The sequence below is a fragment of the Rhea pennata genome, chromosome 7 (genome assembly GCF_028389875.1).
Source record: "Rhea pennata isolate bPtePen1 chromosome 7, bPtePen1.pri, whole genome shotgun sequence".
NCBI lineage: Eukaryota > Metazoa > Chordata > Aves > Rheiformes > Rheidae > Rhea > Rhea pennata.
This window is the reverse complement of record NC_084669.1, coordinates 15448090-15475497: the sequence shown is the minus strand read 5'-3', so window position 1 is coordinate 15475497 and position 27408 is coordinate 15448090. Positions and strand designations below refer to the sequence as shown.

Genomic DNA, 27408 nt, shown 5'->3' with positions numbered 1-27408 from the left:
AAAGCCACTGCAGCAACACTTGCGAGGAGCTGCAGGCAGCTTGTCACAGGGGAGCTCAACGAGCAGGCAGCTGGGGCAAGGTCCCCACCACCCCCCAGGAAGTGTGTACCACAGCCCTGCGAGCAACCGGGCCCCTGTTTCCCACCTGCCAGGCCGCGGTGCTAAACCGCATCCTGCCGCAGCGCCCTTCCGGGCCTGCTGCGCTGCGGTCCCCCATCCGCGCGGCAGCCCCGGCGGGCCCTGCTTAGCTTGGGGGGCGGGAAGGGCCACGCGCGAACCCCAGGCGGCGCTGTGCAAAGTAGGTCACGGCTCGGGGGAGGTAGCACTGCCTCTCCGCCAGCGGCGGAAGCGCGCATGCGCGCCCGTGGTGCCGCGGCCTCCGCGCCTCACGCCCCCCCCCCCCCCCGTGCGCATGCGCAGGGCTGAAGTAAACACTTCATTTCCCCACCCTTTCGCCCTCCCCCCCTCGGCGCCGCTTCCCTACACAAAGCGCACGGCGCTTGCGCCCTACCCCACCCCGCACCTGCGTGTTGTTGAACTGCCGCCTCTCCCCGTCCCCGCGTCCTATCACGCATGCGCAGTAGGCACGGCTCGGCATTGTGCGCAGCCGCTCTGAAGCGTCGCGGCCTCGCCCCTCCCCCCGCGGGCCTTCCGCGCACGCGCAGCAGGCGCCTTCCCGCGTTTCGCGCATGCGCCCTGGTCGCCCCCCCCCCGCCTCCTGCCCGTTGCCTGAGGTAACTCCCTCGCCTCAGTCCGTTGTTCCTGCTCGAGCCGCGCGGTCCCGGCAGCGCGGGCGGCGGGCTCCAGGCCGCGGCGGCCCGCGTCGTCCCTCCGCGCAGCGGCGGCGGCAGCAGCGCGGCCCCGCCGCGGTGCCTCTGCGTGTCCGCGGGCGGAGCGGCGCCGACCGGTTGGGGCCGGTTCGCCGCGCAGGCGCAGGGCCCCGTAAACAGGAAGCGGCGGCGGCGGCCCGGAGCGGCGGAGACAAAGGGGCGGCGGGGGGAAGGGGCGCTCGGTGCGGCCCGGCCCGGCGCGGCGAGCGGGGGCCCTGGCGGCGGGCGGCAGGATGGTGCAGAAGGAGGGGCAGGCGGCCCTGGAGGAGCCCCAGGGCAGCCCCAACCCGGCCGCAGTGCCCGGCGCTCCCCTAGAGCCGCCGGGCGCCGCCGCGGCGCCGCTCCCGGGGGGCGAGGAGACGGACACGGAGACGGAGACGGCGCTGGGCTCGCGCCGCTTCCTCTGCGGCGTCGTGGAAGGTAAGAGCGGGGGGCGGGGGCGGCCTGGCAGCGGTCTCCCCGGGAGACGCGGGAGGGGGGCGGGCGCGGCGGCTGCCTCCGCCGTGCCGGGAGCCGCGGGGCCCTGCGCAGCCCGCTCCGCCAGGCGGGCGGCGCGCGGCTTCGGCCGGGGCTGCCCCCGCGGGAGCGGGCGGGCGGCGGGGAGGGAGGGCGGCGAGGCGAGGCGGCTCTCGAGCCGGGAGCGCTCTTTGGCGCCCGCTGCCTGGCGGGGTGCGCGCAGGCCCGCCACCCCCGCGGGCCCACCAGCCCTCACGGGGGCCGAGGCCGTGCGGTGGCTCGCTTGCTCGTACGTGTCTGAAGGGGGAGGAGAAGAGCAGAGCTACTGTGCGATTATCCCAGCTGTACATGCTCTTCCTGCGTGCCGGAGGCTCAGTTTCCTGGGTAGGGAATAGGTGACTCCGCAGACATCTGTTCTGGCATTAAGTACTCCCTTGTTCTCTCTACGATGGCGTTGTAGCTTGCCCTTTTAATTGCAGTATAGAACAGGCCTCTTCTGTCTGTTGGCATATTTGTGGCATTAAAACGTTCCAATTGTTGCAGAAGCTGCAAAATAAATGCACTCTTTTTGCGTTTCTCAGTTACTACAGAGTGTATTTGTGTTTTTGACAGTTTGGTTAAAGTTAGGTGCTTGAAAGCCAGAGAGAAGAAATGGTTTATTTCCTGCATAATAGTTGGTTTAGAATTATCCTAAATTCCTGTGGCCAAATTACTATTATTTTTAAACCTATGATAAATGTCCAGGAGGAGAACAAAACGGTTAGCAGATGCAGATGGAATGGTGAAACAGACAGTTTGTCAAAGTCAGTATATGCTCTGCTTGCAGAATGCCTTTTCTTATATCGTAACAAGAAAAGACCATTAGGCTGCCACAAGTATCACTGTGTTGGGTGCACTAGCCCCAGCTAATGATCTAATTTTTGTCTTAGTCTTTAGTTTTTTAGCACTTACTCAGGCTTACATACAGTCAGTGTGGAGAGAGATGTCTGGGCTTTGTTGTTAAAGTTTCTAAAGGAAGATTTCAGATTGAAAGCTCTGGAGACTAGGATCAGTGAACAGATGTATGCATGGACAATAACAATGCAGTTTCTCATACTCCTGCAAGTATATCCTGACTGTGTGATCAGCTATTCATTCAAGGATAAATAATACCAAAATCACTGGCTTAAAATAATCATTTTTCCAGTCATTTAATTTAAATTATTGATAATCTTTGTTTTATATTTTGGTGCAACTGCTATAAAGATGAATGTTCTTGACCATTCTGCAAGTAATGCAAAGCAAGAAAATGGCCCCCACTTGAAGAAGCTTTCAATCTAATATTAATATATGTGTACATAAAAAAAGGATTAGAGAAGTATAAGGAAAGAAGCAGTTGCGATGGATGAGATAAACAGTACTGGACAAAAAATGTCAGTCTTAGTGACACAGAGAAGCTATGGGGGTGAGTGGAATAACTGAGATTAACTTCAGAAATGAAGGTATGTGGGGCAGGATTTAAGACAGTAGTGGTATGATGTGATTAAAGCAATGAGTTGGAGAATCTAGATTTGTTGGCAGAAAAGGAGGGAAAGTGGGCAAGCATGGCAATAAGTGGTGTTTCAGACTTTCGTTAAGAGTGCTGAAGAGCTGGGCAGAAATACAGAGTGTGCGCTCCACGAGCGTAAAAAGCATGACACATTGGATGCACCATTTTGGGAGTAATAAAGACAAGAGCCCTGAATATGAAGTTCTGGTGCTCTGGCTTCAGGATAACCTGGTGTGTAGTGATGGAGTGTGTGTTAACTGGTATGAAGTATTTGCAGTGATATATTGACTTTGTATTAACCTGACACATGGTCATGAGATGATGGTATAAAAACAAGTCGATTTTAGTTGGACAGAAAGATTGAAGTGCTGTCATCTGCTGATAACATCAGAAGTCTAAGAAATGTTAGATGAAAATATAGCTATTGTATCACTTCAGATTAGCGTGTTCTCTTCAGTTTTCTGTTTAGCTGCTTTCTGTTCTCGTCACTAGCTCTGAAACAGTGCTGTGGTAATGGTAAAGCCTTCTGAATGTGTTATGAGGCATAGGGGATATCGATAAGGTGCCACAGTAATTCATTCCCTTTTTGGGTTGTTGAGCTGCCTTACGCTGGCACTGAACAGAATTGGGTGACTCTAATGAAAATGACGAATTTGTTCTGGGTGAAGTAATCCTGATGGGTTTTCATGCCTGGCAACTGCTCTCTTTTGTTTGCTCTTCTGTTGAATCGTCCTCCGTTTGTCACTTAGCAGTTCTAGTGGGAAGTAGTAGTTACTCAGCTTTGCCACGTCGTGGCGCCAGTTAGTCTAAGATCACTCTTTAGGAGACTAATCTTTTAAAACTTGAGCCTGCTTTGAGCTAATGAAAACAAGTATTGTTCACTTAAACAGGTAACTGAATGGCTTGTTAATATATAGAAAATGCTTCACTTGCAGCAGCTTTGAGTTTTGAAAGGCTGCTGGAAGGTTTTTTGGCCTCCTTAAAACCAAATGTTCACAGATTTAAAGTGGTGGATAGCTCTGGAAATCAAATTGTCTGCCTTTGAACTGATGTTGTGTTCTTGTGAGCTTTGTATATTAGTAGCATCATTCATCATTTAGAGCGGCCGTGCTATTTGAAAACAAGAGCTTGTTAAATTTCACTGTTATTTTAGTCTTGGATCTTTGCACAGACTGCCAAGCTGAAGCTTTGTTTTGAATTGGCCACTTGTGGTTGAGCTGTTTGCACTTAAGTCTAAGTGAATTTACATGAATAAAGGTGAATTGAGAGTGCTTTTTAAAGTATTATGTTTCTAGAATGGAAGGATTAGATTTGAAATGAGAGGTAGTTAAAAGTTAAAATTGAATTTCCAAAGTACATGACTTTGAGTATCTAAAATTACCTGTGTAGATGCTTTTGTATGATTATTCCAAGATGCACTTTTAACTTGCGGAGATGTGGGCATTGGGAAATAAAAATTAGGGAACCTTTTAATGTGAATCTACCTTAATATGTATTTACATGCTATATAGGTATTTAGAACTATGATCTATATCATCAGTTAAGCGTTTCTGAACTGGTAAGTATTTTCAGAGTTCTTCAGCACTGCTGTTACCTACAAAATAGCTCTGATTTTATCTGGCATGATAGTTTAATTAGGTTATGACTGCTCAGTTTGCCCTTACAATATTGCTGACTTGTGAAGGGCATCTGCTCAAGAATTCTTTTTGGATTCTGGAAAATTAATTGCTTCAGTGGCAAAAAATATCAGACTTTACATCCTAACAAATTAAATAAGTTATAATTTCATTTTAAATTTAGATCAGTTGAGGTTATTACACTTTCGTGATGTTTTCTAGACATTTTTTTCTTCCTGCTTTTGGAAGCTTTCTGATGAATGTAGCAGAAATAGCTTATTGGAGGAGAGGAAGAAAATGGTGGGCTATAATATAATGTTTCATAGAACAGGCATGATCTGACATCTAACTGGACAATTTTAATCTTGTTTCCCATAGGATTTTATGGAAGACCTTGGGTTATGGAGCAGAGGAAAGAACTTTTTAGAAGGCAAGTCATGCTTCCTCTCACTGCAGCGCATTCCATCACAATATAATCATAATCTTCCACTTAGGTCTGAACAGACTTATTGTTCTAACCTAGAGCAGCTTTTTGCATATCATCTGTATTCTGGGGGTTCATATTCACCTTTCCATCTTGTCTGACTGCTTTGAATTTTTCCAGTATCAGATATACATGAAGTTATAGTGATTTAGTAGTATAACATAATGCTGAATGAAGCACTCCCTCTACCCCTACCCCCCCCCCCCCCAAAAAAAAACCCACCTATGGATTAGATCAAATAAAACACCTGGTTTCTGGATTGTAGATTGCTCTATCAATGAAGCCTTTTTTCTGTGCTTATAGACTTCAGAAATGGGGACTAAATACATACCTGTATGCTCCAAAGGATGACTACAAGCACAGGATGTTCTGGCGAGAAATGTATTCTGTGGAAGAAGCAGGTAATTGCCTTTATTTCCCCTCTGCATTTTCAGTAAGCAGCTTTTAAATGAGTTAGTTGCTGCTATGTATGCTTGTCTGTTTAATTACAATAGCCAGTTCTAAAGGTGAATCGTGAGACCTGTTCTGAGTACCCTGCAGCTATATTTAATGGAGCTTTTGGTACAAGCATGGATTTACTGCTTTTAAGTACAGCTCTACAGATGATTTCTACGACTGCTTTTAAGACTGTCTTCTGGGATTTACTTCTTTCTATGAAAGAGTTGCTTGGAATTATCCCTCTAGCTCTTGATCATCTGGGCCATATTGTAAAGTAGAAATTACTTCTTCAAGTAAGAAAGAAAAAGAAAAAAAAAAAAGATTGAGAGTAGCATGCCCTTTATGTGATTCATTAAGTGCTTGTCTCAATGAAGAGAGTACCAGTTGAGAATGCCAGCTTCTGGCTATTTAGTCAGAACATAAAGATCTGTGTAAGCTGCTGTGAGGCTTTTTATTCACCTCAGGCTTTTACAGGATATATGGTGTTTTATTAGCCTATGGGATTATCATTTTTCCTTGAGTTGAGGGGAAACATGATACCTGCTTGAAATTCAAAGTGGCCTCCAAGAGGGGTTATTTAAACACTGTAGAAGTATAATCTGAAGGATGCTGGAAGCTTATTGCCAATGGCAACAAAGGTGGCTAAATATTCTAAAAATAGTCTTCATTAATTGTGTGGAGAATTAAATTTCAAGTTTGTTTCTTAAAGCAAGTACTTCTACCAAGTGACGTTAAAAACATCCTTTTCCTTGTGTCCTGAGCTTTAGCCCTACAAAAAGTGTATGAACCAGTCATGCAGGATGATGTTACTACATTGGATTGTTCCTTAGTGTGAGACAGAAATGGAAAAAAATATTAATAGTTTTAAAGCAGTTGGTGTGCATGCTGCAAAAGCAGAGTGCATTCATATTTATCACACAGCACTGAAATCAAGAGAATGTTCAAGTATCTTTAAAATTTGAAAAATAGAAAATAATAGTACCAGGACAGTTAACACATTCTTTCTGGCATCATTTCTGAGAACTCTTGAAAATATTTTGGTGTTCTTTGCTATACTAGTTTCTAGGAGTTGCAGCAGATACCTTCATCTTTATTTTGCTTGCTTGTATGTTTATACTTTTTGTTGTGTGTGGTAGAACAGACATCTCCTTTTTATAACCTATGTATAATGACACCATAATTATTTTATTGTTGAACCCTTCTGAAATATTTGAATTCGATTTCTAGAGCAGCTAATGACACTAATATCAGCTGCACGAGAACATGAAATAGAGTTCATCTATGCAATCTCACCTGGACTTGACATCACTTTCTCCAATCCTAAAGAAGTATCCACACTGAAACGCAAACTGGACCAAGTGAGTGTTAAATGAACTTACTAGAGTTACGGTGCTACTTAGGTTGAAAATGCCAGTATCTGGCTCACACTGAGATTTTTGCTATTTTTACTAGCAGCTTTAATATGTTTAGTGTCAGCATTATTTTGGACACCTCTGAGAACAATACAAATGGGCATATTCTGAGGAAACAAGCGTTCAGGTTGTATTGTACAAATGGTCAGTGATCATCTAGATAAGTAGGAGATCTGACCCTCTACCATTTTCTGGAAGCCTTTTTTGTGAGTTTGTCTCCAAAGTATGTTATGGCCCTGGAGCTAAGATGCATTTCTAGAGCAAGAAATGCACAGTAAATGCCTTTAGAGGCAGACTTGACATGTGTGTACTGCTTTGGTTCTCATAATTAACTCCTGTTTTTGTCCAAAAGCTGCTAGTGAGTGAGCTCTTTCCCAGCTGTGTCTGTGGTGAGATCAGGTTTGGATTGCAAAAACTGAAACTGATTGCCAGTCTTTAGAGGCATCTTTGAGAAGAGCAGAGTGGTGGATCAGAGACAGGCATTCATTGTGAATAGATGCCAAAACCTGTCTTGCTTCTCATACTCTCCCTCCCCAGTTCCTGTAGTTTTTTCTTTCTTGGAGAGGATCTCGAATTTGCAGTCTACACTGTGGAAATGGAAATACTCAAACATGCAACATGCAGCTCTCATGCTCTGGCACTGTACAGTTAATAAGATAGCGTGGATTTGCTTAGACTTTTGTATAGATATGATACACTTTGGGGAGAATATTTTAGGCTACAAATTTATAAACTGAATAATGATTCATCAAATGAAATGGTTCTGATTTTTGAGATGTTCAATCCTTTTCTAAAGGCAAAGTAGCTTTAGAATTTTCTATGGTTCACTTATTTTTTTTTCCTCATCTCTTACATTAGGTTTCCCAGTTTGGCTGCAGATCTTTTGCACTGCTGTTTGATGATATTGATCACAACATGTGTGCAGCAGACAAAGAAGTTTTTAGTTCCTTTGCTCATGCACAGGTCTCGATCACAAATGAAATTTACCAGTATCTAGGAGAACCAGACACATTCCTGTTCTGTCCTACAGGTAAAAACAATATGAATAGTTCAGTTAAATCTTAACATGAACCAAGGAGGCCATTGTTGGTTGAAAGGTTGATTTGGTATATTATCACTCTTTAAAGAATGTTTTGGCTAGTTTGGAGGGAACTGACTTATTAAAATTTAAGTAATTAAACCTAGAGGATATGCCAGAGATATACACATCTCTGAAAGGCTTAATGCCTGCTTAGGAAAGCAGCACTATAGAATGATGCTGGAAGTCTGAGCTAGAAACAAGGTTAAACAGAGACTTCTATTTTTTGTTTGTACCAAAGTCTGTTTACTCCTTGATTTCTTACCTGGATAGCTATTAGTTACTTAGAATTTTCTTAACATAGTTACAGCACTTACTATGATCACTTTTTTCAGTAGTACTTATTTTTAATAAGAATTTTCTTTTTAGTAAGATTTTCTTTTAATAAGATTTTTCAGTAGTCAGTTACTTTTTTGAGTGTCTTGGAAAATCACATGACTCTCACTTAGGTGTGGTCTTTTTTTTTTTTTTTGTGAGCTTCCCCCTGTATCTCAGAATGCTTCATCGTAAGGAAGAATATTGGTCTCTTCAGTGATGTTGACTGATGAAAGGAAAATTTAGTTGAAGAGCAATGTTGTCGTCATTCTTACTCCTTCATCCCCTTATATTGTGTTAGTTTAGTTCTGTTGCAGTGTTCATCTTTAACTTCAAAGAACCTTATCTTCTGTTTTAACTATTTGCACTCTAATCAGTCTCAGCGTTTCTAGTTGTCTTGCACAGTCTGTTGGAGCCTGCACTTCTATTTAGGGGATTTATTTTGCTTTTTTCCAGATTTTGGTATTTGTCTGATTTTAAATAAATTCCTTTCTTTTTCTTTAGTCTTTATTCTAAGAAGCACTAATATAAATAGTCTTTTTAATTGTACTTTAGCCTTTTGGTGCTTTTTTAACAATATTGAGGTTTCTCTCTAGAAGGGTAGTATTTTCTCAATGCTATAGAGTTGCCTTACTTTCTCCCCTGTCATGCCAACTTTTAGTTGTATTGTGACTTCTTAATGCCACAGCCTACTTGATATTGCAGTTGTAACTGTATAAAACTGATTCAATTAACTGAATGTTAAAACAGACTCTCCTCTCTTGTACTTCTGATGAATAAGCAATTACCAAGTGTTTTCCCTGTCTTTTTAAGAAGTAAATTTAACCCTTCTGAGCATAGAATAGAAAGGTGACTGGAGAATGGAGGTGGAGATCTGGGATAAGACTTAAAAAAAAAAAAAAAAAAAAAAAAGGGGGGGGGAGGAGCAAGTGTTTACTCACAGTAACAGAATTAAATATGTTGAACTAAGAGATGGCAGGTTGAAAATGAAAGATACTTACCGTGAAATATATTTATACAGAAATATCTTTGCCACGTGATGATGTTCAAGATAGATAAATGTGTTCATTGAACAGTTGGGTATGTTTTCACACGTATGCATCCTTCTGCTAGTAGTAACTTTCTTTTTTGCCCGATGCAGAGTACTGTGGAACTTTCTGCTATCCAAATGTTGCTCAGTCTCCTTATTTACGGACTGTAGGAGAAAAGCTGCTTCCTGGCATTGATGTCTTATGGACAGGTAAAAACAGTATTCTTTGAATTCAGTTACAGTGTCAATATTATTTATCATACATATTTAGTAAATAAACAGTCCTACTACTATTTGTGTGTGGGAATGAATCTTCAAATATATGCAAAGCCTTCTGATTATCCTGTTTCACTCTTAGGTCCGAAGGTTGTATCCAAAGACATTCCAGTAGAGTCCATTGAAGAAGTTTCAAAGATCATCAGGAGAGCACCAGTTATCTGGGATAATATTCATGCTAATGATTATGATCAAAAGAGGCTTTTTCTTGGGCCTTATAAAGGTCGGTCAACTGAGCTCATTCCTCGACTAAAGGGAGTTCTGACCAATCCAAACTGTGAATTTGAAGCCAATTATGTTGCTATTCACACACTTGCAACTTGGTACAAATCTAACATGAATGGAGTGAGAAAAGATGTGGTGATGAGTAAGTATGCATAACTGCTGGAACACTTGTTTAACCATATATGTTTTAGTGCTTTCTAATCATTCTAAGCTTTCCTGTAGCAATGATTTTTAAGACCACTTAGCATTTTCTATCCTGTTGGTGTGGGACAATTAGCCTGAGAGATAACAAGCATCCAGGTTGTTCTGTTGACTTCCTGAGTAGTATCTGTAGTACTTACTCTTGAGGTATATCTACAGCCATGTAAAAAGTGTTCTCAGCAAACAATTTTGAATGGCATAACTTCAGCATAAGTGTCTGTGAGTATCACTTGCTTGGTTAGAAGCAATTCAGATCAAAAGAGAAAATGAATGCGAGAATATCAAGTGTCTGTATAGTGTTTCTGTGCTTACATTGGTGGTGACCATAGTTTCCTATTATACATAATTAGGATATAATGCCTTGCCCTTTGCAAAGTAAGGCTGTTAGTTTCTGGGTGTTTTGTCTAATGTGTCATTTCTGTTAAATGAAACTTATGTGATAACTTTTTTCAACTTGTCTCTATAGCTGATACTGAAGACAGTACAGTTTCTATCCAGATTAAACTGGAAAACGAGGGCAGTGATGAAGACATTGAAACAGATGTTCTTTACAGTCCGCAAATGGCTCTGAAGTTGGCCTTAACAGAATGGCTGCAGGAGTTTGGAGTACCCCAGCAATACAGCAGTGAGTTGGATTTGGTTTTATTCTGGTGTTGGTGGAAAAATGTGACTAAATGTTCGAGACTTGCATTCAGATTAAAACTGTTTTACGGATCTCAATTTGTATGCTTATATGCTTTTGAGAGGAAGTATTTTCTATTTCTCTTATTGGGGAAACCTTAAAAAGTGACATTCATATTGTACAATATGAGTGTAGTGCAGAAACAGCTTTGAAGTGTGACCCTTTGGCACTTCTGATCCACAGGCTCTTTTCTTGTATCTTGCTCATCCCAGTTATTACTAAGCTTTCATGGATCTTGAGAAAGTAGGAAGGATTTTTTTTTATTATTAGTTAGTTAGTTAGTAATCCAACATCCACTTCACAAAAATAACTATGAACATTAGTGGTGCCCCAGAGGATGTCCATGTTCCTCCAGTTGTTCTCAACTAGGTTTATTTTTCTGAGTTTCTGTCTATAGAAACCAGCTCTTTTCAGCATTAGTACACCTTTGTTTTGGTAGCACTGGGTGCTGGGGATCTGAAGTAAAGTTCTGTCAGTTGTGTGTTTGGACCTGTCAGTTTGCCCTTCTTTGATAAGTACCGATGAAATGGAAGAACCTCTTCCTGCCTCCCAACTCTGTTTGTGTGTAGTAAAGGCAATAGCCTTTAAATATCTGCAGAGTTTGAAACCTTTCTAAAGCTCAACCGCAGTAAAAAAGTTGGGTGAGGAGCACTGGTTAAGCGGTCACCATCTTTCGTTTCCTTACCTCCCCCAGACTAAAAACACTTTTGCAATGGAAGTAATGAAGCATGTATCCTTTTGTTTTGAAGTGCACCCTGTATCCAAATAAAGCTTTACCAAGTCAGCTGATTGAGAGGAAAGTTAGCTTTGAAAGCTTTTTATTCTGGTGTCATAGTTGGAAATGCTACTGGAAGTGTGTAAATGCTAAGAAATTTAGCTTTTTTTCCTCCTCTTATCATTGCTTATCACTTATATGGAGGAGGAGCTTGCCGAAATAAAAGGTCTGTAGTTAAAACTACAATGACAGAAGTGAAATGGCAATATGTCAAAAAGGAGATACACTGATCAGATGCCTTGGCAGCAGATTCAGATCAGCGACTTCTGCAAATCATGGATGAATGTTAGCCGATATTGAAAACTTTAAACTTGTTTCTTCTTCTTCTCAGGTAGGCAAGTGGCCCACAGTGGTGCTAAAACTACAGTAGGAGATGTAGGGCCTCTGGTGGCACCATCCTCTTTAAATGCAGCAACTGTGGTTACCACAGTTTACCAAGAACCCATCATGAGTCAGGGGGCAGCACTGAGCAGCGAATCCCCAGCACTGGTAAAGGAGGAAGAGAAGAAACAGTCTGATGAGGAACCGATGGACATGGTAGTGGAAAAACAAGATGACGCAGACAAGAATGCTAATCAGATACTGACAGATATCGCTGAAGCGAAGATGGCAGAGGAATTGAAACCGATGGATACTGATAAGGAGAGCATAGCTGAATCTAAGTCCCCAGAGATGTCTATGCAGGAAGACTCCAGTAGTGACGTAGCTCCTATGCAGACTGATGAGCAAATAAATAAAGACCAGTTTGTGCCTGGGCCGAATGAAAAGCCTCTCTACACAGTAGAACCAGTGACTTTAGAGGATTTGCAGCTTCTTGCTGACTTATTTTACCTTCCCTATGAACACGGGCCCAAAGGTGCACAGATGCTGAGAGAATTCCAGTGGCTCAGAGCAAATAGCAGTGTTGTCAGTGTTAATTGCAAAGGAAAGGATGCTGAAAAAGTGAGTGTGATGTAATCTTGTTTTTTTTTCCTTTTAAATCGTTAAATTGTGAGCAATGTTCATCTGTTGTCTGTAAATGAAGAATGGTATTTCATTTTCTAGAAGCTGATGGCTGGTGTGTAATTGACTACGGGTCGCAATAATTTCCATTCCTCCCATAGAATCCAGTGCTGAGCTCTGTAGTGCCATGTAGCTATAAAGACTATGCTATGTAGACTGCTATAAAGGCAGTCTAGCGTCCGCATTTGACAAGTGATCTACACACTGGCCTCACATGTTATAACAGCAGTAGAGAATACAAATGCGTGTAGTATGGTAGTCCATGCTGGTAAAATGAAATACAGAATTGTGTAGTCCTCCTCTTACTAGAGTTTCTCTTCTCTCTAGAAGGTTGTGTTTGACCTTGTGGATCTTTTGCCTCCATCTGTAGATAGAAGAATGGCGTAACCGAGCAGCCAAATTTGAAGAGATGTGCAGCTTGGTGATGGGAATGTTCACTCGCCTCTCCAATTGTGCCAACAGGACAATCCTTTATGATATGTACTCCTACGTCTGGGATATCAAGAGTATTATGTCAATGGTGAAATCTTTTGTGCAGTGGTTAGGTAGGTGCATCGGGAGCCACTACAATGCCAGATAGTATATTTTTTGTTTTCTAATTAGCCCACGAGGAAAACAAAATACTAGGCAAATATTTTTCCTTGGATGTAGGGTCTGGTTTGACCTTCTTTTAAAGGTTTTCCTGTCTCTCTATTTGAAACAATACTACTTGTGAATTTGCTTGGGTATTAAGTGATATCTGCTGGATGCTTAAGATTGGAGACCTCGATTTTTCTTCTTGGGCTAATGAAACTTGAATCTCATCTGACACGTAAGTGTTTACTTTAACTTACTCTGACTGAATGCACACTGGACTATACCGTGTAGCTCCTTGGATATCCTGATACATGATTGGAAATGACAGTACGAAATGTGACCACATCAGCCATCTGCTGCTTGCTCTGTCTTGATAATGTTATTGCTGTCTTTAACAGAACAATTGCAGAAGTGACCTTTCAATGGGCCTGGCCAAGAGGAAGCCGATCCTCCCAGCCCTGTGCGCATGCGAGCTTTAGCATAAGGCTATTCTGGTGCAAAATTGTTTCCTTTAAGCACTTCCAAATGGCTTTCTTTTTTTATGTATTTTTTTGGAGTGGGTGGAAATTACGGAGCTCTCTAGACAGATTTAGTCTGAGACTTAATCAGATCTTGAAACACTTTTTTTTTTTTTTTTTGCCTTTTTTTTTTTTTTAAGTGAAAGATTTTTGGGGGGGTTCTAAGTTGGCAGATAGCACCAGCATGGCCCTGGTAATTCTAGTGACCTCGTTTCACTTTCAGGTGTCAATTCAACTATAAGGAATACGCTGTGGACTTGCTTGACATACACAGCAGGCAGCAATGCTGATGGTCACACTGTCGCACTTTTTGTAGCTGTCACAAACCTCGCAGTGGTTAACCATTACACAGCCTTGGTCTAGTTCTAGTGTTTGGATTGTCTTTAAATCATACTCTTAAAACACTGTCAGGCTTAAATAGTTGTAGAGTGTAGGGATAGAGAAGACTTGCTAAATCATGAAGTCAGTGCCTGCTCTGCAACTTCCATGTTTTGTGCTGATTAAATATTTGATCTTTATGTGTGGTTGATGAGATGAGCTTTTAAGACTGCCCTTCTGCAAAGCACAGGGAAGAAAATTAGCTTGGGAACAAAACTTAGTAGCATTTTAGTATGTTAATATATGTGCCTAGTGCTGTTTCAAAAGGTTTTATTTTCTGCATTTTTAAGACTAGTATAACACAACTTCCTCAACTTGCTGTTCATGTTGTGTGTTGACTTTTAACCAGAAAGTATGCTCTCATTTTGCTAACTTGATCTGTTTGAAAATCTAGGCTGAAACTTTTTAAAGGGAACACTAATTTTAGTAATGTCTCTAAACACAGAAGGCCCAATTTAAGACTTCATCTTGGAATTGCTGAACTACTTACTGCTTTCCCTGATATCAGCTGGAAACTGTGTTTTCAAAGTCCCCATAAAGTTGGGTCCAAGTCTTTAAATAATGCACCAAATATTTGGAGTGGTTCACAATTGAAAATTGCAGCTCTGTTAACTCTGGTACTGTTCTGTTCCACTACTCAAGCTGGCATTAGATAGTTAAAAACTAATTTTAGGAATTTTTAACATGCAGTTTAATAGCCTTATGCTAATTATGCTTTTGTGAGAGAGATTTTGATCTTTAGCTTGCATATTATAACTAGTGTAAATGCATACAGAGCAAGATATCAGATAAAAGATATATTATAAAAGAATGCTACAAATCCAAACAAATGAGTTTTCACAACAGTGTGCTGAATGGTCCACTGAAAGTTCTTTTTCTTATCCTCTCCTCCCAAGTCCAGCTAGCATTCAGTCCCTTAAATTAGTGTGGCTGTACAGTACTATGGATTACTAACGACTTCTATTGTCTTCTTCCCCATTGTGTACAGATGGGAGAATCCTCAGCACAAGTTTCTACTGCTATTGGATGGACAGCGCCAGATGTTCACAGCGCGTCGTCATTAATTAATTAAAATGGAAAGGTTTTGTCTGTGAGGCAGTTCAGATAGATTAGCTGTGCAATAGACATGAACTGAAGTCACATTTGCGCAGCGACTAAGGCATTAACTATGTTTTTCGTTTATACAGCTCTTCATTCACGCAGCTCTTTAATGATTGGAAGTGCTAGTTAAGTTGTAGTCTCAAAGGAGAGACAGATACTGTCTTCCAAGTTGCTGACTAAATTTCCTTGTGAAGGGTATCTTTTTACATGAGAATTCTAAAATGTGGGAGCAAACCAAATTAAAATCCTGATTTTTGGATCATTTCTGAAATTTACCATATTTAGGGTAGTGTTATTTTTAAGAAGTATTTCTAAACTGTCACAAATGTCAAACTTGGCACACTTTGGGACTCTCTGACTAGCACAACATACTTGTTTGTACTGATCTGAGACTGTTACTTGAACAGGAAGTAGATTGCTGTCCACAAAAGGAAAAGAGTATTTGCGCTGCTTGTCTTGTCAGAAAACTAGGCGGGTAGTTGAAATCTCCACTCCGGATACTGTCTGTCAGAGGTGTCATATATATTACTTGTTGTTAAAGACTGGGATGCCCTACTAGTGGAACAGTATTGAAAGTCAAACAACTAACGGAAGTTTCTTTTTAAAGCAAATACAAACTAAAGCTGAGTGCTTCAGTGGGCCTACTGTGGCTGGTAGATCAGTAGGAACCCCGGTGTATCTGATATACTTGAGGAGGAAAAACGAGGACACTAAAGAACAAAGCTAGTGTTATTTGTGGCCAACAGGGTATACTAGTTAAACTGAATTAATTCTAGTTAACACTACTTAGCTTTTAAATGTGCCAGCAGTATTGTAAAGGTATGGCCTGGATTATGCAAGTCTGTTCAGTCTCTTGCAAGAACACCGATTAGTACAGCTTTCCTGGCTGCCTTAACTGTTCCAGACTCTGCATTTGTTGCCATTTCTAGTTTTCTGACAAGATTTAAACAATCAGTACTAAAATGTGACTTCAGAAAGGTCCAGTCTTTTTTCAAGGGGCTGTGATAATGGAATTTGTTTGGTCTTCAGCTGCTTCAATTTACAATAGTAGCTATTAAGCCATGTGACTTCCAAGATGTGCTCTTCTTGTAGACAAAACAAATGCTTCCACCACAAATATACAACCAAAATAATGTACACTGAGAAGCTTGTGTAATTGTACATGGCACTGTTCTCATGCCTTCAAGTCTGGAACGAGGTGTGTTTATCATAATCACCTCACCTGCTCTGTAGTTTGTTACACGAACAAAAACTTGAATGCTGCAATTAGGGCATGAGCACTAAATCTTTACAAATCATACATTATTACAGCCTCCCCCAAAGCCCTGAATTATAGCTCAGTTAGAGAGCTTTTTCCACAAGTGTGTATTAGCTGTTTGGACATGTTAGACACCCAGGAAATCCCCCTTCTCGTAACGTTCTCCGCTTGGATCTGATCTCAACAGGGTGTCGTAGTCAATCTTCAGCACAGTTCTTAAGTGGAGACCAAGAACCCTGGGCCTTTAGAGGTGGTCTAGCAGGAGAGTTCCAGGTATCAATATGACTTCACAACTGAATGACATTTTCTTTGTTTTATGAGAAACCTTTTGTTGCACATCAGAGGTCTGGAAGGATTGGTCTGCCGAAGGCTTTCTGGTCCAAAGCCCATTAGCCTTACAGCTTGGTTTAAAATAATTTTCCTCCCCTTTCTACAGTAATTTCTCAAGGAGATGCTGCCTGTCCCACGCGCATGCGAAGCGCAGCGGCTTTAGTTGTACATTTCACATTGTTTCTTTGCAGGTCGCACAGCATTTTTATCTGCGCCCGCAATTGCACAATGCGCGCATGCTTGTCTGCCGATGGGAATTCCATGAGCAAAAGGGATAGCAGTGCAAATTTTGGTTCCTCTCTAAATGAAGCTATAATGCATTTTGCTCGAAAGGTTTCAATTGGGGAATAACCTTAAATCTGTTTATACCATGTTCGAATTTGTTCATGGATTTTTCAAGTGCTATACTTTTCCCCCTCACAGGTGCTCTGCGCGCAGCAAATTGAATCAGCGCATTGCTTTTGGGATAAAGCGTCTCCTCTGGCCAGTTAACCCTCTTCAGACCAAACCTTTCCTCCTGACATTCTATGTTCTTATACAGAGACAGTGTAGATATGATTGGTAAAAGTACGTTAAAGCAGATAAGATTAACAGACTCATTAATGTGCTGTTTCAATTGTATATTTTAAAACACCAATTGGATATTTTCTATTCAGATGAGGTCTTTGCATTTGTAAAGCATACCAACCCCACCTTCTTCTGGGGTGCCTGCAGTAGCAAATGTTAATGTGGGAGTCTGCAGTGCACACCCAAGAGTGATGGGCTTTTGTTGTTCATGCACTTATATTGAATATTTTGTTTTCACAGCGCTTGCTGCCTATTGATGGGGCAAATGACCTCTTTTTTCAACCACCTCCATTAACGCCCACGTCCAAAGTGTACACCATACGACCCTACTTTCCTAAAGATGAGGTAACTTCTTTTGACACTTGCCTTTGTTGTTAACGATGTATTTCATTTTGTGGCAATGAAATATGGCTGTTACCGAGTCCCTTCATTTCCTAAGAAAACAAATGTCCTGACATCTTGCACAAGCAGCAAGCTTCACTGAAAGCAGAGCTTGTGACTTGCCTAGGGTTCAACAATCTGCTGTGCAATAATATAGTTATACCCACATTTTGATTTCCAATTCTTTTTTCAGTGTGTGAGCCCTTTCCCTATTTTTGAAAGGTGAACTAAAAAATGTTCCGTGATGGTAGTAGAATTCTCGCAGTGCAATCACAAGCAGTATGCTTGTATGCTGAGCTTAGGGGCTGTGTGTGTATATCTGTTCACTCAGTGATTTTTCTGATATCTAATGGTATTCTCAGATGTTTATGGGCAGAACTTTAGCAGTTGCATGTAGCATGTGCCTTTGAATCGATATTGCATCTCAAAATGTAGTTGTAAGATGTGATAATTGTCCATTCTAATTCTGCCACACTTAATTTTTTTTACTTATATTAAAAACCATTCTAAAAATCAGACTGAGAAGTTTACATCAGATTTGTTTTGGAGAGGCTGATATCTTCAAACCATGAATTCCTTACTGATAATGAGGTGTGGGTTGTTGGAGGGGGGGGTGGTTTGTTTTTTTGAGGTTCTTTTTTCCTCCTTTTCCCCTCCCTGTCCCTGAGCAGATCTCAAGCGCAATTTCACTTGCACTATCTTAGCAAGAGGATACTTTAAAGTGATACTCAGAATTAGTAAACACCCTTCATAGGTAAAAATTTTAACAGTGTAAGGATTAATGTAGCTTAAATTTTGCTCTGCAGCTACACTGAGATGAAATGTTTCTTTTGAATGGCTGCAAACTCAACCTAGATACTTATGTTTCGAATCATTCTTAACTTTGAAGCCCACCAGAAAGACCAGCCTATCATGTGAAGACATGTCTTTTACCTAGTAGTTTTAAGCTAGCTTTGTTGTGTGCTGTCCTGTCCGTCTCTTAATGCAGGACTGTGCCTGAGCTGGTTTGTTCTTTTATAAGCAATGGAATTGGTATTTTTAAGCCACTTAAGCAGTTGGTGATGCAACTAAAATACTCAGTCATAAAGAATATCTCTTCTGAGAGGAAGTCTTCTTTTTATGTAAGGAGACTTTTATGTAAGGCCAAATGGAAAGTTGTTTTGATGAAACATGAAGTCTCTCTCATTTAAAATGTGACTTAGTTTGTTCTTTAAAGAGATTAGCTGCTATGGCTGAAGGGCAATAAAAGCCTTTTATCTTGAAGAAAGCCATCAGGATGCATCTATCCTCTGCTTTAGTTAAATAGGAAGCAGGTCCACTCAAACATTCGAAATCTGGAAAAGGAATTGTGTTGTTATGACATGTATGAAGTTGATCTCCAGCCTGTCTTTCCTGGTCATTGCACTTAAACACTGTGTTCTTGACAGGCAGCTTTTCTTTTAAGAGCTGGGTTGGGGGTGGGGAGCAGGGGGGAAGACATTCTTGTCAATGTATACTTTTGTTCCGTGTAACTTAAATGCCTGCCAGTAGTAGGTTCAAGTTGAGGTATTAGTGAAATCTGTCTAAAACAAAGTTGTTAACTTTTGGATTTGACTGTTGCCTTGTGAAAAAGACAAACATCTCTTCTCTCTTTTTAGGCTTCTGTATATAAGATTTGCAGAGAAATGTATGCTGATGGAGCTGATCAACCCTTCCACAGTTTACCAGACTTAATTGGAGACAAGTATGTATTAAGAATGAATGACAGAGGTGGTTCTGAAAGATGAAGTCTTAATATTGTATGCAGTTTGAATAAGAAATGCTGAGGGTGGAAGGTTAAAACTTTGAATTAAAAAAACCCACTGTCTTGCAGCCATTAGAAAATGAGTTTCTTTCCTTGATTTTTGAAAGATACCATTAACAGTTACAGCTCAGTTTGTGCTCCTGTCACCTGTTGTGAAGTGTTAGCAAAAAGATTCAGCTGAAATCTGTTATGAAACCTGTTCATGATGATATTCTATTTGAGATTATTTGAAGTATCGTATCATGTGAGTGTCTGTAATTGTCATCTGTAGTTGTCCTCTGATGTTCTTTTTTCCAAGTTAGCTTGTTTTCTTCAAATAACTACATTTTTGTGAGGACCTTTCTGACAGCCAGCTGCCTGAGTTTGGTCAGTAATACACGCTGTATATTACCTGTACAAACATTTAAAAAGTGACAAGTGAGATGAGATTAAAAGCAGTATAGAAACAGATTAAATTCATTGAGCTGTAGCATGAGCTTGCTGGGCATTTGTTATGTCTTGTGAATGTTTTATTAAGATAGAACTTTGTAAAGAGGCTACCCTGTCAGTGACAGGGAAGTAGTTAAGAAAAGACTAGCAACTGATAATACAAAGTAGATGGAGAAAATAGGAGAACAGGGAGGTGATGGCAGCAGAGAGATTGAGAGCAGAAGGTGAAGGAAATTTGTCTGCCTCGTGGGTCAGAAGCACTGTGTGTGTAGAATCAGATTGTGGGATCCTGAGCTGCTGAAATTGCTCAACTCTGAGTTGTGATGTCTGATCAGCCTGTTAATTACTACTTTCTAGAAACTAATTCCATCACTGGAGGACTCTGTTGCTTCTTTGGATGACCCCAGAGTTTCCTCTAGAATGTGTGAGCCTATTTGTTCAAAGTAACCTTCTTTTGACTGAATTTCAATGCTGCTTTCCACAGGTTAGTGGGAGGGCTGCTCACTCTCAGCCTGGATTACTGCTTTGTCTTAGAAGATGAGGATGGTATATGTGGCTATGCTTTAGGAACAGTTGATGTGACTCCCTTCATTAAAAAATGCAAAATGTCTTGGATCCCTTTCATGCAAGAGAAATATACTAAACCAAACAGTGACAAGGAGCTATCTGAAGCAGAGGTTAGTATACACACACAAGACCAGGATTGTATGCAGAACTACATTCCTCTTCTTTTTTCTAAAGCAAGTCTTTGGATTTTTTTTGCATATTGTGCTTCCATGTAATTCAATATTTGCATTTTTCTGAAGTGTTTGATGGGTGTAGTGTCTGACCTGTTACATAGTGATACTAAAGTTGTCCATCACAAATCAGATACAGCTGTGTGCTGTAACACACCCATGAGATGTACTTCAGTATTAATCGGTGCACTATGTATGTGATGACCTCTTGAAACTTAAGTGACAGGAGCTTTCAAACCAAAACCACCAAACATTAATCTAGAGAAGATTGCATTATGAAAATAAACTAACAGCTATTAGTTTCCCCATGTTCCAAGAAAGACTAACCCTTGACAGTCATATTTAAGTACACGAAACAAATTGAAGTGCAAGGTAGTTCTAGATGCTCAAACCTTGAGCAGTGTGATGGCTGTAAATGGTATAAAATAGCAATTGCTAAGAATCAGTATCTTGAATTATTATGGAAGACCTTACAAAAACAGAGTATTACTGAAGTGTCAGAAATACTTAAACTGTAGCTGTTGCGTTCTCATCAAGAAAAGCTTGCCTACTACTTAACAAGAGATGTTGGCAGTTGCCTATATGCTTTAGCTGCTGAAGCAGCTGTGGGCAGAGCTCTAGTAGAAGCAGACACAGAAGCAGCAGCACTTTCTTCTTCCCTCTCAGACCTTGGAAAAAAAATGGTGATCATGACAAGTCCATGTTACTCTAAGAATTAGGAGCCCTTCCTTCATTCAAGAAAAAAACACAAAATCTTTTATCTGTGGCCTGGTGGTACTATAGGCTTCAGATGCTTGCCAGATGTGTTGGTTGCGTGGAAAGAGCATCTGAATGGAATGTCACATGGGAGCCCGGGGCAATGAGCAGTTGCATCAGCTGCTTTGAGGAAAGGCAAACCGTTCCAAAAAGTATTCTCTGATAAGTTGCCCAAATACAAAGGCTGTCATCAGACTGCTGGGTTGTCGAAGTCCCCTGCCAGCAAGCCCAGGGCAAATCTCTTGGATCTGGACTGACCTCTAGGATTTGCCAATGTGTTCTTGCTTCATTTGGTTAAGATGGAGACAGTCTTAATGCAGGTTGTGGGTCTGAGAGCACAGGCTTTCCCGCAAGCAAAGCCTCCTGAAAATTGAATGAGGTGTTTGTCACTCTGTGAAAACTGGCTACTACTTTTTAGGCATGTTTAGAGAGGGAAAAGGGAAGTACATAGGAAGTGCCTTACAGCAGGTAGTGTTCTTTCAAATGTTTTATGTTCCAGTGTGGGTGGGACTAGAAGGTGTCTTAATATTTCCTCTAATACTGCTATTGAAGTGGAGCTAATTCTATAGTCTAGAGGCTTTGTGACTTCTTTCTCTTGCATTTGTATAGTAGTGTACTTTCAAATTTAAATAAGCAAATTCAGATTTTGAAGCAGAGCTAGCTAGTGTGTATGAAGCAATCAAATTAAACACAGCAAAGCTTTAGTATGTTCAGTAGAGGAGAAGTATTGATTTCCAGAAGTTTAAAGCCAAACTTCAGAGAGAGAGAGAGAAAGCAGAAGGTATTTTGTGCTGATGAACTAGCTTTGCCTTTCAGATTTCTAAGAATAAGTAATAAGTACAGAAAAGCATTTTCTGCTGTTGGTACATCACACTGGATTTTTACTGTTAGTACAATGCCCCACAAAAATGCTGTTTCTGTAGACCCTTTGTTTGAGGGATGTCCTCTGCAAAGCAGAGGACTTGTCCTGTGCTTAACAATCGAAATAGATACTTCGGAGTTTTCTCTGTTTACCCTTTTGGCATTATAAAGGAAAGCAATGAACCCTCAATAACTACTCAGAGTATCATTATTGAAGATCAGGAAAGGAGAAGTTTTCTCACAGAATAGAATTGGTTTAATTTACTTTTTATACTGTTTGCCTCTTGATAATCCCAGTCTCCACTTTGGTTTGAAAGCTGTTCCATACTTTTCAGGTCATTTGACCCAAACTGCTGACTTCTAGTACATTTCATTGTTCTCTAGTGCACTTAATACATCTTGAAGCCCAAATTCTGTAGGATAAATAAACCCTTTTGTGAAACAGAGCATAAGTAGAGTCCTCTGACTACCACGTTATACTGTTGTGAGCCTTTTTGTTTGTTGGTTGTTTTTTTTCCTCCCAGATTCCTGTCAGGTAAGTTTAATATCCACTTTTCCCAAGACTAGTTGCCGATCGCAGGAGATGAATGCATTGTCTCTGATGCTGGATTGTTCCATAGCTTCACCTTACCTTTCTTCTCCAACTTGTTTTCTCTCTCTTTGAATTCTTATGTGAACTGCTTTTTCTGATTATATATTTCCCTTAGTGCTTGAAACCAGAATGTCTAGCTTTGAACGTTTGCTGTGGGATTGGGTTTGTTACAGCTGTAATAAGGAAAGCTCAGAGGAACAGGTTTCGTTATAAATCTGAAGTGGTTGAACTAGCTTGAAACAATAACTTTGAACAAAACCTGATCTGTCATTGCGAGAGTTTGGGAGATGGCAATTTATAGATTTGAGGGGACTGAATTTGAACTTGACCTACAAAATGTGTGAGTTGCTAATGTTATGGATTCTCGGTTTTGATACCGTCATAAAGTCCAAGTTTTGACTGTTACGACCATGACTTTTGTCTATACAAGAAGCAAAGTTAGGTGGCTTGCTTACATTAGCCAGCATCACAGAAAGTTTTAAAACTCAATCAACAGGAAGAATGACTTGAGTATGTTTCACATAGGCTTTGTCCACAGCGTTGTCTCACTTGACTGTTCCATTCCTATGTGAGTTGCATGAAGTTAATGTTTGATGTTGTATTCCAAAGATCTTTTTAGGTGGTTACAATAGCTTTTAGTGACCAACAGGAGCCTTTAGCGATCAACAAGGCTTGTCTCAACCTAGAGATACAGCTGAACAATTTGCCATGACAAAGACCAAGTAATTGCGTGAACATTAGAGAGGTTTCCATGCTACTGTGAGCTAAAGAATACATGTGGAATGATAGAACACCTGTAATTAAACTATCGAAGTGAAATACAAAGATAAAGAACATGCAAGCATAAACTCTTTGTTACTAGATTAGCGTAAAGAGTAGACTACCTTGACTTTTTGGGGCTTATGGGTGTTTTCACTTGAAGGGCGGGTCACCAAGAAGCCATGCAAGGAGTTTTATGTTCCTTCTCTGACAGTTTGACAGACTTCCATAGTCTGCCTTTTATTTGAACTACAGACAGCTAGTCAGCAGGTAAGGAACAAAGTGACTACTAGAGGTGTAGTTGAAGAATGTTTTGATCGAGAGGCATACTTCCTGAGCAAAGTAGACTCTCCTAAGAAATTTGAGTGAAATTGAAAAGCTGAATAATGATTAACTATGTTTCCCATATTGTCTTCAGAAAATAATGCTAAGCTTTCACGAAGAGCAAGAAGTATTGCCAGAATCGTTCCTTGCCAACTTCCCGTCACTGATAAAGATTGATATCCACAAAAAAGTGACAGATCCAAGTGTGGCGAAAAGTATGATGGCCTGCCTGCTCTCTTCTCTAAAGGCTAATGGTAAAATTCCTGCACTTGAAATTCTTTGTTTCCTCATTGGATAATAGCTTTGTGATATTAGGGATGGTTAATACTAACATGTTTTCTATTTGCCTGAGATACTTGATTCCTGTCATACTTGACACCCTGGATTATTTTAGGTAAATGAAATGCTTTTACATAGCTAACTGTTCTGCTACTGTCTTCTGTAAAAGGAAGCTTTTTGCTTTAGTTATTCTGCAAATCAGAAAATAGGAAGAACTGTGGAAGCAATTTGGCAGTGAGAGTACACCTTTTTGCGTTTTGAACAACATGCAAGTGCTTGTTTCCCTTGCTGGCTGTGGCAGTGATGCTTCTTATGTGTGAGAGTATGTGCTGGAGAATAATTAGCAAGACCTTCAATATGGGGAAACACTTGGCTGTCTGCCTTACTGTGCACCTGAAGTTCAGTTCCCTTGCACAATTCCATGCCTTTTTGTAGTGCTGTTTTCTGAGCCAACAACGGAGTTTCAGTATGTTTTTATGGGAAATACAAGATGTCTAGCGGGAGATGGCTTGTTAAGACTGACAAGATGATGTCTGCATTATGTAGTCCCTTTAGGGGATGGTCAGCTGTATTGCCATAAATTTGGTCTCTTTTTGGCACTAACTATGCTTCACCTGGAATTGGATCAGTGATTTCATTGGGTTTAAATGTTGAAATAGATGAGGAATCTAATAATATTTGTAGCCTGTGCTTTTTTGTAATAACTCTTCTCCTACACTGTTGTTTCTCTTTTCCCTCTTCAGGCTCCCGTGGGGCTTTTTGTGAAGTGAGACCAGACGATAAAAGAATTCTGGAATTTTACAGCAAGCTGGGCTGTTTTGAAATAGCTAAAATGGAAGGATTTCCAAAGGATGTTGTTATCCTTGGAAGAAGTCTGTGAAGTGCTTGACAGCAAACTGTTCCAGTACTGTAGTCCCTTAACAGCTGGACAGGTAGTGGTGGGGATCTTCATATGGTCTAGCTACACAAAGCCAGCGATAAGTCGGCTTGGTAGAAGGGGCTATGCGAAAATCACCCATCACACATTCAGACTGTAATTTGTTGGAAGAGGATAATGCTGCTGAAAACACTGTTTTGACAAAGAGAAACCTTGTCCTCTCCTGGTCTTGTGTGAAGTGCCAAGGAATCTTGCATGGGCTATAACTTCTTGGAGGAATCCCTCTCAGTCAGCAATGTGGTTTCTGCATTCAAGTGTCGACAGAATAGTGGACTCTATCAAAAGTATCTATAAAGATGCAGTTTTGTTCCTTTGTTATATAAGAGAATGTGCAACTGGGAGTTGCAGAAATGGGAGGGATTACTTGTCAATCAGCAGATTTAAAGATAAGTAGCTACAGTTCTATTTTTGACTATCTTTATGCTTGTTGATAAAGCAATGACCTGTTGTCACTTCTAATGACCATTGGTTCAAGCTTTGTGCTTTGCTAGGGACAAATGTGCAGTGGTCTGTGGCAGAAGTCACTTAATGAAAAACTTGTAAATTTCAGTGTATATAAACTTAACTGTATGCTGACTAACTTTTTGTTTACCGGTTTTGTAACTTTTTCTTTTGAAAAGTGAAATGGTTTAGGTCCAAGATGGCACTTTTGAATAATGTAAAGCCACAGTGGAGAGCGAATCTGTCCTCAGCACTGACCTTTTTTTACTGTGCCTCATATCCAGGGCTAGAAACTGACCATCTTGAGTTAGGGTGCTGATCCCAAAGGATCGTTCCTTCAGATGGCAGTTTGTTCTCTTGCAAGGTTGCCACTGCTTGAGGCTGTCGTCATTCTCCTGGGACTGAAACAGCGATTCACGGGGTGGTCTGCTAAACCTGTTAATTTTGGTGGCATTCGCACAGAATTGTGGATGGAGGAAGGTGAGTGGGAGAGAGCTGGCCCACAGTTGGGATTTGTCCTTGGAACATTGTCTGTGTTTCAAAGCCTGTTCGTACTCGTTTGATTAAATCAGGGTCTTCAAATCCTGCACGTTTGTATCAAATAACTTTTCTAGAAGAAATGCCACAATAAGCACATTTTTACACATTATTTAAATGGTTACCTACTTTTAAATGTTCCAAGAGTTTAATGTTTTTACCCAGGTCTGACATGTTTGGCCATGTGATGGAATCAGCATGGTGTGGAATCTGGTAGCGGGGTAGTTGCATCGTTGGTGAAATTGGTATTTTGCAGAAGTCCCAGTGTCCAGAGATGTAATTGGCCAGTGATACACAACTTGCAGTACCTTGCTCCTTTCACCTGCTGCCATCAGCTGTGTTTTTCTTTCTTTTTAAGTTTCCTGGGTGATTTTTTTTGAATGGTGCACAAAGGAAGTTCAGTTTCTTATATAAGCTTCCAGCTACCTAGGCTTTGAAGAAGTTATACAACCTATAATGAATGGCATTAAGACTGCAGTAATGTTGTCTGCAACCTGTAAGGAGATGCTGCATTTGGCCTTCTGGTGCAGTCACACACAAGATATATTTTTTTTCCTTTGCAGAATGTGAACAATTTTTTAATGCGGTAGCAAAGTATTTAATTTGAAACAAGTTCATTTCATTTTTAGAGAGAGGTACGGGGTTGTGCTATTAAATTTCATGTAAGTCAGAGCTGAATGCCACTAGTTTTTATACAGCTTTGAGTGCATGTTGAGTAGCTGATACCTTGGTTTATCAGGTGGGAGAGTTTTGTTACTTCATGGATACCAGAGTCAACTTATTTTATCTGGATTCATAGCATTACAGCATAGGATGCTTGTGGCCTTATTTCTTGGCTTTTAAGGAGTTGCCACATTTTCTCTTCCTATGACTTTGTTATTATAGAAATTAATTGTATAAACCTATGGAATGTCAGGCCAATACCATCATTCTAGGATTGTAAAGTGATACGTTGACATATCTTTCATGGTTATGAATTTTCATTAAGGTTGGAATGCCACTTTCATTAATCTGTTTTAGATCAACAGTATCTGTAGCAGAAAAAATGACCTGTAAAACTGTATTTGAAGACCATGCAAGAAATAGAATAAAAATTGAGAAGTGAATGTAAATAAGAAATGTGTATTTTGTGTATGAGGTTCCTGAATCAGAAGTGGCTCCACAGTGCACATAGCATTGTGTTTGTGTGTCCTCAGAACCACATGCCAGAGAAACTTGTCTCTAGTTCTGATGGCACAGCATGCCATTACAAAGCAGACACTTCCCTGCTTTGATACTTGTCATAGGTGGGCATTCAATGACCCTTCAGAAATACTCTCCTCCCTGCCCCCAAAAGAAAATCTTGATAGGAGTTGCAGTCATTTTTCTTGTTGACCCATATGTGAGTAGTACTAGTCAAAGTGATCTTCAGTGTCTGGTAAAGCCCATGTGAAGTTTGTTGCAGCAACACCCATTTCCCCTCTCACACTCTTCCTTTCTTGCCAGCTGCTGAGTTTAAAGGGAAGTGGAACTTGGA

At 40.8% G+C, this 27408-nt stretch overlaps 1 protein-coding gene across 2 annotated transcripts; it reads left to right on the top strand.

Annotated features, from left to right (window-relative positions):
- Nucleotides 1–853: 853 nt before the first annotated feature.
- OGA (O-GlcNAcase) lies at nt 854–27011 on the top strand. Of its 2 annotated transcripts, XM_062579713.1 has the most exons (16): nt 854–1250; nt 4809–4860; nt 5218–5315; nt 6580–6710; nt 7623–7794; nt 9299–9397; nt 9546–9830; nt 10356–10514; nt 11678–12288; nt 12719–12893; nt 16367–16452; nt 17317–17421; nt 19095–19180; nt 20154–20346; nt 23793–23952; nt 24721–27011. In XM_062579713.1, exons 1-16 carry the CDS (start codon nt 1064–1066, stop codon nt 24855–24857), a joined length of 2736 nt encoding a protein of 911 aa, XP_062435697.1. In that variant the 5' UTR covers nt 854–1063; the 3' UTR covers nt 24858–27011. The 2 variants fall into 2 exon arrangements, with proteins under 2 accessions (XP_062435697.1, XP_062435698.1); XM_062579714.1 differs by lacking the exons at nt 20154–20346; nt 24721–27011 and having other exon boundaries at nt 23793–23861.
- Nucleotides 27012–27408: the final 397 nt, after the last annotated feature.

Bases quoted from the DNA above. Each gene is read 5' to 3' on its own strand.
- OGA (XM_062579713.1), top strand. From the start codon at position 1,064: ATGGTGCAGAAGGAGGGGCAGGCGGCCCTGGAGGAGCCCCAGGGCAGC. The intron at 6,711-7,622 runs GTGAGTGTTAAA...CTCTTACATTAG, and splicing joins TGAAACGCAAACTGGACCAA to GTTTCCCAGTTTGGCTGCAG. The intron at 12,289-12,718 runs GTGAGTGTGATG...CTCCATCTGTAG, and splicing joins AAGGAAAGGATGCTGAAAAA to ATAGAAGAATGGCGTAACCG.